Here is a 13289-nt window from a genome sequence, read left to right on the forward strand (position 1 = left end):
GTGTGTCGCTCCCCCAAGGCCCGCAGGAGGTCCAGGCAGCCACTCTGGTAGTAATACTGGAGGAACTGCACGAAGCCTGAGGGCCGGCAAGAGGCACTAGGCTGAAGCCCGGACTTCTTGCCCTGCCCTATCCCCACCCACCATGGGCGAGAACCGGGAGCTGAGGGGGGACCTCTGAGACACTCACTCTGGTACATGGAAAAGGACAGAAATTGGTTCCGGAATTTCTGGTACATAGGACCATCAGGCCTGAGGTGGAAAGCAGAGGAAGGTGGGACACCATCTCTCTCCGGGGCCCTTCTCCCACCAGTGGAGCCCGGGCCACTCACCACATTAGCATGACTCCCGACAGGAAGGTGGACACGTAGTGATGGAAGACCCACCAGCCTTTGATCCTGCATCACGGAGTCGCTGTCACTCCCATGCCCCTCAGCAGGCTCAGTGCCCTGCCCAGTCCTGTCCCCAGCTCCCCAGCTCCAACCCCCAGGAAGAGCTACTGAGGGCCAAGCCCCAACCCTGCCCACCGGGAGCCGTTGTTGATGAGGATGCTCTCACGGATGGTCAGGGTGCAGTAATACCAGACCAGCAGGAAGTTGAAGGCAGCGTCTGTCACCCTGAGGAGGTGGTATAGCGGGTTGGTGCCAGAGAGCCTGGAAAGGGCTCTAGCCCCAGCACCAGGACACCCACCTGGAGTTGAGCAGGAAGCGGCAGGTGAAGGAGATGAGGATGAGGATGATGGTGATGTAGAGCTTGAACTTCTCATACTCGTCTTTATAAGCAAACCTAGAGTGAGAAGACACACTTGTAGGATAGGCCAGGATGCTGGTGGCCCATCCTCATCCCTGCCCTAAGGGGGAAGCTCCTGTTCCAGACACATTTCTGCAGCTGGCATAGGGCCGGCATGGGGAGCAGCCCCTGAAACCCAAGGCTTAGGCAAAGGAAGTCAGGGCAGAAAGGAAAAGACCCAAGAGGGGTGAGACCCAGTCCACTGTAACAAATTACTTAGCCTGCTTGCTCAGGAGTGTCACATTGACATTCCCCAGAACCAGACTCAGGTACAACCTAGAAGAGAGGGAGACAGTGAGGAAAGGCCTGAGTGACAGAGAAGCCAAGGGCCATGAGCGAGCTGGGCCAGAGGCTGGGCCACTGCCGGCTATTTTGCCCATGGTCTTGGCTTGGGGTTCTGACCCTGGGGGTGTTGCAGACCAACTTCACATGACACCCAGCCTTTCTCCCTGCCTGTTCCAGATCCTGCAGTAAACCAGCATCTGGGCCTCCTGTCTTGTCTGAAGCTCCCCACTTCAGGGTCCTCAAGAGATGCCTGGCTCTCCCACCCCACTGCAAGCTGTCACACATCCCGGATGGCTCTGCAGGCCTGGGCAGGAGACTCTGCATGGATGACTTCCCTCTGTCACCTACCTATAGTTCCTTGCTACCAGGAAGGAACCTTTAGTCCAAGTCTACCTTGGCCACACACACCCAAGGCCACGCCCTGAACCTCCTCCCTGGGAAACTCAGAGCTCTGGCTCTGTTCTGAGCTGAGTGCCTGCGAGCACCCCTCCCTCTTGCCTCCCATGCTGTCCTGACTCAGGTCTCATGGGGATGCCCTTCTTCATGCCTCAACCACTTTCTTGTCAATTCCTAGTTCCCAGACTCCATGTATCTCCATCACTCCCACCAACTAAGCATGTCTTGCTCTTCTCTGCCAAAGAAACTCCAAGGTGACAGAAGTCCCTGTCATTTACTAAGCAGCTGCACGCAACACATGGGCTCTTGTCCACATTCAAGCCATAATGACAGAGGCTCAATGTGGTCAAGGGACTTGCCCAAGGCTGCAAAGAGATTACAGGGCAATGCTCCAAACAGGCCCCACCTCCAGCCCTCACTGCCAGGCCCGCAGGTGGCTTGGCTCCTTAACCCAGTCCCACCAGGTCTCTCCACTCCTTCCTCCCAGATCCTCTACCCCATCTCCACCACCAACCTCACCTGCAATGCCCTTCCTCACCTCTCCTACCACACTCTGGGGTAGGGAGAGCCCACACCCAGCACTTCTGTCTCCCTAAGGGCTTCCTTCCAACCACCCACTGCCCTTTTCTGGCCCCCTCCTGAGCAGGTGGCTATGCTCAAATTTTCTACATGTACAAAGTGACACCCCCACCCAAGCAAAAGTGGCCCCTCAACCCTCGTGCTAATTTCTAGTTGCCAGTTCCTACTCTCCCACTCACAGACAAGCTCGGAAGAGTTGTCTGGCTCCTCTCCTCAGGTCTCCCCTCATCCCAATATCAACTTCCACCTCCACTGTTCTACCAGGTGCTTCTCTCCAAGGTCCCCTTCCTTACAGCACTAAACCCTGAGGCCCCCTGATCTGAGGCCACCACTTTCTTCTTGCCTGCTGGGACACACTCTCTCCCCATTTTGCTGCCATAGTCTCCTCTACTGGAATCTTCTGCTCAGCCTGGAGTTTTTCAGTCTTGTCCCTCCTCTTTGGTGATGGCAGCTGATTTTTTAAGTGCACATTTGTCCCGTCGCTCACCCCTGCTACTGGCCCAAGGCAAGCTCTGCAACTAGTCACTGCCTCTGGTCTTATGGCTCCCTCTCACCTACTACGCTGAGCTCTGGTCACTCTGGCTTTGTCCCCTGCCTGTGCATTCACCTGCTGTTACTTCTTCCTGTGTCTGTCTGGCTCTCTCTCTAACCTTTAAGACTCAGCTCAGGCATCCTACTCAAGAAGCTTTCTCAGACCTGGGCTGGGTTAGGTGTCCCTCACCGTCCCTGTACTCCCACACAAAGTGCCTATCATGGTGAGCTGTCACTATCAGCTGGGCTGTCCCCTGAAGTCTCCTTCCTGCTCAGCTCACAGTGGGCCCAATGGATATTTACTGATTGAACGAGGAGGTGCCTGGTTTCTGGCCTTTCCCCCAAGGAGAGCTGAGGACTGAGTTGGGGGCTGAGGGGTAGCCGACCCTTACCCATTCTTCTTGGGCAAATAGGCTTCCATGTCAAAGAAGAGGCCTTGGCGCTCTTTCATCTGGTTCTCGAGCTCCTGTGCAGCCTCCTTGGCTTCTGACGGTAGGGAGGGTTTGCATCTGCAGGGAGAGCCAGAGATAGAACAGGTGGGCACCCAGGTGTCCTAGCTGACACCTGTGGGGCAGAAGGGCAAATGAGGCTCAGAGAGGGGAAAAACAGTGCCCAGGGTCACGCCATGAGTCTGTACCAGCTTTCCCACCCCACCGGGACAGAACCCCCACAGCCAGCCTGAGGCGGGGACAGGGGTCCTAACTTCTTCAGCACAAGGGCCAGCTCCTGGAGCCGCTTCTTCTGCCGAGTGATGGAGCTGGTGCAGTTGTTCTGCAGCTTGGTCAGCTCCTCCAGCTTCAGGCGGTACAGTCGGTGGGTCTCCTGGAGGTGGGAGAAGACAAAGCTTAGGCAGATTGGGGAGCCACTGAGCCACAGCCTACTGGGAAGGGTATGGGGCACAAACTCCCACAGAGCCCCTTGGGAGGGTCTCAGGAAAGAAGGCAGAACGTGCTGGACCTGCCCAGGGACCTCCTTGATGTTGCTCTCTCTTCAAATGAAGCAAGGAACTGGGTGTCTTCCTGTAAGTCCAGAGGCCCCCACAGCATCCCTCCTCTAGCAAAACGCTAGTTCCCTGGAGGATTTCTTAGTCTCGGTCCAGCTATTAGTCGCCCCCCAACCCCGCCCAGCTCTCTGTTCTCCCCAGGTCTGGTTTCCAGGCATACAGGTTCACCTTCTAGGCCCAGTCCTCTCCGTTTCCACTGAGGGCCTATCCAGCCTGCATGCACAGGAGGAGCTGGGACAGCCAAAGTGCTTTCTGTGCAAGCCTTCCCAGCATCTTCCTCCCGGGTTAAAGGCCATGGGGCTTCAGCCCTTGGACCTCCTGCTACAAGCCAGTTCTCCTTCCCCTCCCCCAGCACCTTTGGCCTAAGACTTCCCTGAGCACTTTGCCCTGGTGGGTGAGTCTCGAGGAGGCAAAGCCTAGAGATTGGGCAAGGGATGGTATGAGTGAAAGCCAGACGGGGGGTGAGAAAGCCAGAATAGTGGTGGCTAGACTGAGATACTGGGTCTGTTCAAAGCCTTGGGGAGAACTAACCACAGTGGGCTTGGCAGGTCAAGAGGCAAATAGGTTTCCATGGAGACAAGGAGCTAGAACCAGTCCAGGAGAGGCAAAGACCTAACTAACCAGCAGCCTGGGCTCTACCCTGGGTCATGTTTCTCGTGCCTAGGAGAGCCACCACACAGCCCCAGCTCCCAGCATGTGCCATCTCTGCCCACGCACAGCCACCACCTTCCTGCCAGCATGAGGTGGACAGCAGCCTCCTCCTGCCGGCCCTGGGCAGAACAGCCACCGTGGGCCCGCATGAGCCCATTCAGATGGCAGAGAGGTCCTGCCGGCCCGCCCACTTCCCTCCTTCTCCTCTTGGCTGCCACATGGGACTGTCAAGTCCCCTCTTTCCCATCTAAAGGACTTGGTGGGCGCTGTCCCTCCACTCTCCCCCTGCGCGAACCCCTCATCCCCCGAGCGAGCAGTGGACTTCACCTAGACACTGCTTCCCGCGGCCAGGCCAGGGTACTTCCCGGGCTGCTTCCTGCAGTACTCAGCCCGAAGCTGCACTGGCTCCAGCGCGCCTGAGTAGGCGCCCACTGCACGTTTGATGACTGACCTATCTATACAGGATGGGCCCGGCCAGGTCTGACCCAGGCAGCCGCTATCCTGGGAAGTGGCAGGGTTCAGGTTAGGATCGGAGTGCAGAGAGTGGGGGTGGCTGCGGGGCCAGGCCTTCTTTTCGAGGCTCTTGCAGGAGGCCCAGGTCGCCCGGGGCAATGGGGTCCCAGAGGGGTCACAGGAGCTGAGCGGTCAAATGGGACCGCTGCAGGACACTTATGAGGGGTCGGATAGGGACATTGGGGTCCAGGGACCGATCCCTGGATTAGGGCGAAGCCGGGACCCCCGACCCCTGACCCCAAGCTTCCCTGCTGACAGACCGAGCGCTGCCCGACCCCTGACCCCGAGCCAGAGAGACGTGGCTCGGGGCCATTGGTCGCCCGCAGCGGCGCTCACCTGGATGCCCTGGAAGTCATGCTGCAGGGGTCGGATAGGGACATTGGGGTCCAGGGACCGATCCCTGGATTAGGGCGAAGCCGGGACCCCCGACCCCTGACCCCAAGCTTCCCTGCTGACAGACCGAGCGCTGCCCGACCCCTGACCCCGAGCCAGAGAGACGTGGCTCGGGGCCATTGGTCGCCCGCAGCGGCGCTCACCTGGATGCCCTGGAAGTCATGCTGCAGATCCTCCCAGTCCCGCAGACAGTCGCTCAGTGGGCCGGGGGGCGGGGGCTGCATGGCTGCCACGGCACGGGCCCGGGAGCCGAGTAGAGTACAACCCCGCACCCCGGGCGGGCCCGAGGCGCCTCCGCCTCCGCCTCCGCCCCAGTCGGCTTCCGGGCTCGAGCCACCACCTACCAACGGGAAAAAGCCTGGCGCAGGCAGCACGCTGGCCCCGCCCCCCGCCGGAGCCACTCCGGGACCGGGGCGGAGGCAGGGGCGGGGCCACGTGTGCCGCGGGCTGCTTGCCCGGAGACTCCAGGCCTGGATTACCACTGGAACCTTGGAGCGCCCCAGCCACAGGCCGGCCTCCATTGGCTGCGCCAGCGGTACCCTGTCCCGTTACGATGGGAGCAAACCAAAGCCCAGGAAGGTGACACCTGCTTCGAACGCGTTCGTCCTTCGGAAACTGTGCCTTTTGGGGGATGGAGATTACAGGTCTCTTTTCTTGTTCGGATTTTTACATCAGCCTCTTTGTCTCCTTGCCTGCAGGTCACCTCCACAGTCCTTTCCCTCAGCCACCAGACTGTCCTTCCTAAAACACAAGGGCTACATCCTTGTTTAAACTTTCCGATTACAGGGCGGAGCCTGCTCTGTTGTAACTGAGACTCTAACTAAAGTGCTGCCTGAAAAGTCCTCTTCACTCCTCCTAGAAGGCTTGCCCTTCTCTTGGGGGAGGGCCCACCACCCCACCCCTGCATCCCTCTGCAGACTCCTAAGAGCCAGGGGGATTTCATCTCTACATCCCCAGCCCCCAGGTGGTGGCAGGGAATACTTGCTGAATGACCCTGGGGAAAGCACTGCATGGATGGATGGACATCCGAAATTACCCACCAGTTCCCTTGTCTGTGACCTCTCCTGACTCCCAGGTTCTGTGGATGTTGCCAGTTCTGATGAAGTGCATTAGGAAAGCAATTCCCTTTAAGACATGAGGAATATCTAGAAACCTGGGTATAGGATAGGAAGGGGGACATCTCTTGGTGACTTCTCCAGGCAGAAATGAGTAGAAAGCTGGGAAAGGAAGTCATTTCAAGTGGTCATGGGGTGGGGGGTGGGACCCAGGATGGGACCAGGATGTGCCCTCATTCCAGGAGCCTCCAGATGTAGGGCTTGGGGCCTAGGCCAAGGTTGGGGCTGGCGGCATCTCTGGGGCTAGGGGATCTCCACCCATGGTGGGCATGTGAAATCCTTGTGGAACAACACAAGGCAATCTCTGTGGCTCCCCCCAGGTAGCCTCCAAAGAGTCCAAGTTATCAGGGGTGTGTGGGGCAGGTGCTCCAGCAACCAGATGCTCTGTCAGAGGCACCCTTAGGTGAGCAGTGGGGTTAGTCCTAGACACCCCAGAAATTTGGGTGCCCAGTGAGTCAGAGCAATGCATACCTGCTATGTAGAGTGAACAGGAACTTGGGAAGAACTAACACAGGAGGCTGACATGAGACTTTAAGCAGCAAAGGCTTCTCATTCCAGACCAACCTGAGGACACACCCCTGGCCCTCTACCCACAAAAAGTCCCCCAAGTCTTCAGCACCCATCACTGGGCTGCAGGGATCAGTACAGCAGATCCGAGACGTCTGTGATGGAATCTCCAAGGACAATCTTCTCCCATTCCAACAATTGAGTCACCAAGCCCCGATTTGGACGCATGTTGTTTTTGCACTTCTTGACATAGGCCCAGGATCTCTGTGAATGCAGAAAGAAAACAGGATTGGCCCTGGGCCCTTTCCACCCAGATCAGAGTAGCTTAGGAGGGACAGGAGGCACCTGCCTAGGGGCCAGCAACATGCCTTAAAGGCTAAACACAGGACGAGAGCAGTCCAGAGTTAATTCATTAGGGCAAGGAGACATGGGAGCTGGCTCTGCCCTTGGTAAGCACCTTTGCATCTCTGCTTCTGAATATGAGGACAGTAATAACGGCTACTTCAGATGGCTCCTGCAAAGATGGAGACAGCATACATGGAACCGCCTATCCACAGGAAAGCACTATGCCCAAGCCTGCGCACAGTGAAACCTCAACCAAGATTTGCATTGTGAACGGATGAATTAATGGAAGTAGAAAGAGACCCGTGAGCACATTCTCTGAAGGAGGAACATTGAAGCTGCCTCCTTTCAGGCATCCACCCTAAGGTGTTAGAAGGGTTATTACATGAAGGAAGATGAGCAGCTAACCTCTACGTGGATTGAGGACAGAGGGAAAAGGAAAAGGTAAAGGAAGTGGCTTCCTTCCTAATAGAAGGAAACTACCTCACCTAATAACAGACACATATGAAAACCCATTGCTAACATCATAATGGTGAAAGACTGAAAGTTTACCCTCTAAGATCAGGAATAAGGCAAAGATGCCTGCTTTCACCACTTACACTCAATGTACTACTTGATTATACAAGAACAATTATACAAGAAAAAAGAAATAAAAGGCATCTAAAATGGAGACGTAAAACTATCTCTGTTCAAAGATGACATGATTTCCTATGTAGAAAATTCTAAAAGATTCAACAGGGGAAAAAAATTACAGCTAAGGGACCCCAGCCCCCCAAACTTTGGCAAGTTGCGGCGCCGAGCGCACCCGGAGGTGCCCCCTGACTCTGGGCCGCCCCCTCCCGGCCGGCAGACCCGGCGCGGCTCAGTTTGCGGCCGCGCGATGTATGCGTGATACACTGCGGCGGCGGGCAGCGGACGGCCATACCTCCACGCGGGGGATCTTACAAGCCTAACTTGGCCGCGCACCTGCCCGCCGCCGTCCTCAACGCCGCTGGGAGTGTCCACTCGCCTTCTACCAGCATGGCGACGTCCTCACAGTACCGCCAGCTGCTGAGTGACTATGGGCCGCGGTCCCTAGGCTACACCCAGGGAACGGGGAGCAGCCAGGTGCCCCAGAGCAAGTACGCAGAGCTGCTGGCCATCATCCAGGAGCTGGGGAAGATCAGACCCACCTACGCGGGCAGCAGGAGCGCCATGGAGCGGCTGAAACGAGGCATCATTCACGCTAGAGGGCTGGTTCGCGGGGGCTTGGCAGAGGCGGAGAGGAATGCCCAGGGGCCCGCTCCGGGACCTCCCGCCTCTGCACAGGACGAGAAGTTACAAGCCATCTCCCGGCTCAGAGGAAACTCATTTTCACAATGGTAGCAGTTTGGTTTTTCCTCCGCGTTTCACTAGGCTCTGAAACTACGTCTCAAAGGTTGAGAAAGGATTTTGCAGTTAGTTAGGGTTTGCATTTTAAGTAGTTAGGAACTACCCAGGTTTTTTCTTTTTTTTTTTTAGTGTTGATTTCAGATATGCACGCGAAGTTACCTTACAGCAAACTGGAGTTTGCCTCCAAGATACCAGTGTCTCCTTTTCATTTCCTTTCTTAAATACATTATGTTACCCAAGTTGGCCTTTGACTCTTTCCGAAGCTAACACACCTCTAAGGGTCTTGTTTCTAAGGCACACTTGACAGCACAGAGCCGTCCATCTGGTGTAGACTCTGCCTAACCTAACTTCTTTTCTGCCTAAGTATTTGCATGACTGTTAGTGCTTTGAAGTCAACTTTAAAAATGTACAAGTTATAAATACAGAAGAAAGAGCAACCAAACCCAACAGGGTTCCCCGAACATTGTCATAAAAGACTGTGTGTAGATTTCAGTTTTGCATTTACTGTAAGTTGATCAAAACATCTGGAAGAAAATGACTTAAAACTGTTTGCATCTTTGTATGTATTTATTACTTGATGTAATAAAGCTTATTTTCATTTTTAAAAATTACGGCTAATAAACAAGTTTAACAAAGTCGCAGGATACAAGCCAACATGCAAAAATCAGTGGCATTTAATGAGGCCAGCAGGTGGCATGGTGGATAGGGGCGCTGGACTCCCACATGGCCAACCACGGTTCAAGTCTTGGACCTGGTGGCTTGCTTTCTCACTTCCTCTCTCTCTGTCTGTCTCTCTCTGATCAAACTGGAACATAATAATGATAATAATAATAAGTAAAGTTAAATAAAATAATTCTTTTAAAAAAATCAGTTGCATTTCTAAATATACGTGTAATTTTAGAGAGACTTTTGTTGTAGGACACACATATTCTCCAGAGAGACAGAGAGAGAGAGAGAGAGACAAAAAGCAAGAAATCATCCCCCCCAGAGGGGATGACCATGCCTCCATCCCTTCTCCTTCAGTCTCCTCTCAGGATTTTGGGCACACATATACACATACCCAGCATGAGTTTCAAGCTGCTGGATCCAGGACTAGAATTGTGGTTGGCCACATAGGAATCCAGTGTCTTAATCACTATGCCACCTGTTGGCCCCGTATTTCTATATATAACAATGAACAATCCAAAAAGGAAATTAAGAAAACAATTGCTTTATAATAGCATCAAAAAGATTGAATACTTAAATGCTTAAAGAATAAAATACTTAACCAAGGAGATGAAAGACTTGTACACTGAAAACTACAAAACACAGCTGAGAGAAATGAAAGACACAAATAAATAGAAAGATATCCAGGGGCAAGCACATGTCATAGCAATTACGTTGCTGGACTCCCACATAGCCGACAGAGGTTCAAGTCCTGGACCCAGTAGCTTGAAAATCACACCAGTGATGCATGAGTGCCCAAAATCCAAGAAGAGAGTGAGAAGGGATTGCAGCATGGCCACCACCACCCCGCCCCCAGGGTGGTGATTTCTTGCTTTCTGTCTCTCCAGTAAGCACACATGTCCTGCAGCAAAAAATCTCTCAAATAAATAAATAAATAGCCCACCCAGGTCAGGGGTGGCTTTAGATTCTTCTTTCTTTTTTTTGGAGAGGTTTTTTGCTATAGGGCATGTGAGCTCACCAGAAAGACAGACAGAAACAGAGAGACAGAAAGCGCGAAATCACCCCCCAGGGGGGATGGTCATGCCACAATCCCTTCTTCTCCATTCTCCTCCCAGGATCTTGGGCACATATGCACATGCGCCCAGTGTGAGTTTAAGCCACCAGGTCCGGGACTCAAACCGCGATCAACTACATGGGAGTCCAGCGACAAAGCCATTACGCCAACTGCTGGTCCCAGCTTTGGATTCTAACAGACCTGGGGTTCCAAGGTTCTTCCCACCTTGCTCCCTGCTGCCCCAGTCCTTGGCTTGAGCACCTGAGGAGCTGGGATCGGGCCCAGGAAGCAGCAGGTTGGGTCTATGAGCAGCCCACACCTTTCTTTGTCAGTCTCATCTGAGCTATCAGCAGCCGGAGGTCCTGGCATCCCCAGTTCAGGACCCCCAGCACCACACAGACAATGGGAAGCAGGAACATCTGCCAGAGATCCCTCCCCAGGTCCACCTGTGTCAGGGACCAGGGAACTACCTCATAGCAGGGAAAGCTAACCTTCACACAGGGACATGATGACTGTCCTTCCTGCCCACAGTTCTGTGGGCTGCACAGCTTTTTTGAACAAAAAAGATTTAAATGGCATCTCTGGGCAGAATGCCTGGCAACAAGACTTCCCTGCAGATGAGACAAAGATCAGCACTACAGGAAGGCCGGGATTTCTCCCCAGAGCAGAATCACCGAGACCTTGGGCCTAAGTACCTGCCCAAGATGTCTGAGCCCAGAGGGGATGTGGTATGGCTCTCTCCAGGAGAGGCAAATGGGGACCAGGAAAGGCAGGGGACAGGGCTTATGTATACCTCCTGGCCTTGGGAGATTGGGCCTAGCTGTTGGGAAACTTCGAGGAGCTGAGTAAAAGAAGGTTGTCCACATCTGCTCCTGCCCCAGCTGACCCTGGCAAACAGCCTATGACCTCTATTTTTTTATGTAGCCAGAGAAAGGACTGCAAGTTGCTTGTAAGGGTTTAAAAACATGCTAAATGTCAGGGTTGGAGGGCTCTGAAACTCTTGCATGCCCAACCCTCTCTGGAAATCAGGGACCAAAGCAGGCTGAGACTTGGTAAAGGTCACCCTTTCAAACTCCAGGGAGCTTAAGTCCTGGAACTCCCCAAGGGCCCTGTGAGAGGGGGACTCTGCCTCTGGCCCAGGCCAGGAAGGAGCCAGCTCCTGCTGTCTCTTCCTAGAGCAAGAGGCCCTCCAAGAACAGACTCCCAAGGCAGAGGTAGAGAGTCCTCTCCACAGTGACACCACTACTCTCCTCCAGTACACACAGAACACTCCTCTAGCAGGCACTAACCCCAGCATCCCCCCCGCCCAAGTTGCCTCATATGTGACAAGAGAACAGGGATCTGGGCTTCACATCCTCTGACTCCAGCTCCTCTGTGTCTGCATCTAGGCCCTCTTTTTTAAAACTGTGGTAAAATATACGTGACATAAAATTCACTCTTAATTTTTTAATAGATTTTTTGCCATAGGGAGTGTACGCTTACTAGAAAGAGACAGAAAGAGAGGGAAAGTGAGAAATCACTCCCTAAGGGAAATGGGCACATCCCATTCCCTTCCCCGGTCTCCTCTCAGAACTTTGGGCATGCACACACATGTGTCCAGGGTGTTCTTCAGGCCTCTGGGTCTGGGACTTTGAACCACAGAGTTGACCTTATGGGATCCAGCATCTTAAGCACCATGCCACCTCCTGGTCCCCATTTTTAACCATTTTTAGTTATCCAGTTCAGTGGCATTAAGTATACTCACACTGTTACGCACCATCACCAATATCATCTCTAGAATATTTTCACCTTCCCTAACTGAAACTCGCTACCCATTAGATGTTAGTTCCCTATTTCCCACTCTTCCTAGCCTCTGACAGTAGTTCCCTATTTCCCACTCTCCCCAGCCTCTGACAACCACCATTTGCTGTTCTGTACACATGATTTTGATACTCTAGGTACCTCAGTATAAATGGAATTATACAATTTGGGGACAGGTTTGTTCCGTTCAGCATAGTAACCTCAAGGTTCATCTCTGTGGTAGCGAATGTCAGGGTTTCTTTCCTTCTTAAGGCTAGATACTATTCTTTTTTTTTTTTTGAAAGGTTTTTGCTATAGGGCGCGTGCGCTTGACAGACAGAGAGAGACAGAGAGATAGAAAGCAAGAAATTACCCCCTAGAGGGGATGGCCACGCCGCAATCCCTTCTCCTCCATTCTCCTCTCGGGATCTTGGGCACGCACACACACACGCCTGGCGTGAGTTTAAGCCACCGGATCCAGGACTCGAACTGCGGTCGACTACGTGGGAGTCCAGTGACATAGCCATTATGCCAACTGCTGGTCCCAAGGCTAGATATTATTCTTGTATGTATGTATTTATTCATTCATGAACACCTGGGTCGTCTCCATCTTCTGGCTACTGTGAATAATGCTGCCATGGACACAAATGTGCAAATATCTCTCACTGTCCCTGCTTTCACTGCCTTTGGGTACCTCCCAGAAGTGAAATTGCTGGATATCCAAGACTCTGTCCTGCAACTTCAGCCCCAAAGAGCATATGGGGTCAACATCTAAAACTTCTGGCCATGTGGCTCCATTAGCAGTTATTCTTTGTTTCTCTCCTTCCTGAAACACAGCCCTGGTAAATGTGGGGTTTTCAGGTCCTACTCAAGCCCCCTGAGATTATGAATGGTCTGTGACAGGCAAGGCTCCTCCTGCTCCAGGACAGTCCCCAGGAAAGCACTGCCTGGGAGCCAGAGCTCTGTGTTGCCCCCAGGTTTGCCATGATGGCTCCCGGCTTCCCTTCCCTCTCTGAGTCCTGCTCTCAAGGTAAAGGAATATTGTCACTGGACACCTGCTGATGCCCTCCTGGTTCTGCAATTCTGTGATCCCAGGCAATTCTCTCAGGACAACCTCAAACAAATTCCTGTGGATAGACTCACAGCAGTGGGGCCATGTGGGTGGTGCTGCTGGTCATAGCCTAGCAGGCCTGAGTCCCTGGGCCTGCTCTGAGTGCCAGCCTTAGGCTTCTAAAGTCCTAGCCTCTGGTCTCTAATGCCATTTTGGGATCTCACCTTCAGGTGTTGTGTGCTGGGTGACACACTAGACTAGAGTTCC

At 53.6% G+C, this 13289-nt stretch overlaps 2 protein-coding genes and 1 pseudogene across 7 annotated transcripts in view; 1 reads left to right on the plus strand and 2 right to left on the minus strand.

The window, feature by feature from the left end:
- TMEM120A (transmembrane protein 120A) overlaps positions 1-6835 on the minus strand; it is a 7781-nt gene extending 946 nt beyond the window's left edge. Inside the window, exons 1-11 of one of the 2 annotated variants that reach the window (XM_006155639.3) lie at positions 6724-6835; positions 6178-6290; positions 5281-5878; positions 3281-3399; positions 2970-3086; positions 1003-1062; positions 688-783; positions 525-614; positions 330-395; positions 188-249; positions 11-76 (exon numbers count right to left, since the gene is read on the minus strand). In XM_006155639.3, coding sequence (XP_006155701.3) covers positions 11-76; positions 188-249; positions 330-395; positions 525-614; positions 688-783; positions 1003-1062; positions 2970-3086; positions 3281-3399; positions 5281-5658 — 1054 coding nt within the window. In that variant the 5' untranslated portion in view covers positions 5659-5878; positions 6178-6290; positions 6724-6835. Of the gene's footprint in view, positions 1-10; positions 77-187; positions 250-329; positions 396-524; positions 615-687; positions 784-1002; positions 1063-2969; positions 3087-3280; positions 3400-5280; positions 5893-6177; positions 6291-6723 lie in introns of both variants that reach the window. The other variant, XM_027774652.1, reaches the window with a different exon arrangement.
- STYXL1 (serine/threonine/tyrosine interacting like 1) overlaps positions 6777-13289 on the minus strand; it is a 51276-nt gene continuing 44763 nt past the window's right edge. For 4 of the 5 annotated variants that reach the window (XM_006155636.3, XM_006155637.3, XM_014590577.2 and 1 more), the window contains one exon: positions 6777-7023. In XM_006155636.3, the coding sequence (XP_006155698.1) occupies positions 6892-7023 (132 nt within the window). In that variant the 3' untranslated portion in view covers positions 6777-6891. Of the gene's footprint in view, positions 7024-8067; positions 8167-13289 lie in introns of those variants that run through there. The other variant, XR_003550578.1, reaches the window with a different exon arrangement.
- LOC102501020 (cyclin-dependent kinase 2-associated protein 1 pseudogene) lies at positions 7187-8466 on the plus strand (annotated as a pseudogene).

The sequence above is a fragment of the Tupaia chinensis genome, unplaced genomic scaffold (assembly GCF_000334495.1).
Source record: "Tupaia chinensis unplaced genomic scaffold, TupChi_1.0 Scaffold000465_1, whole genome shotgun sequence".
Lineage (NCBI taxonomy): Eukaryota > Metazoa > Chordata > Mammalia > Scandentia > Tupaiidae > Tupaia > Tupaia belangeri.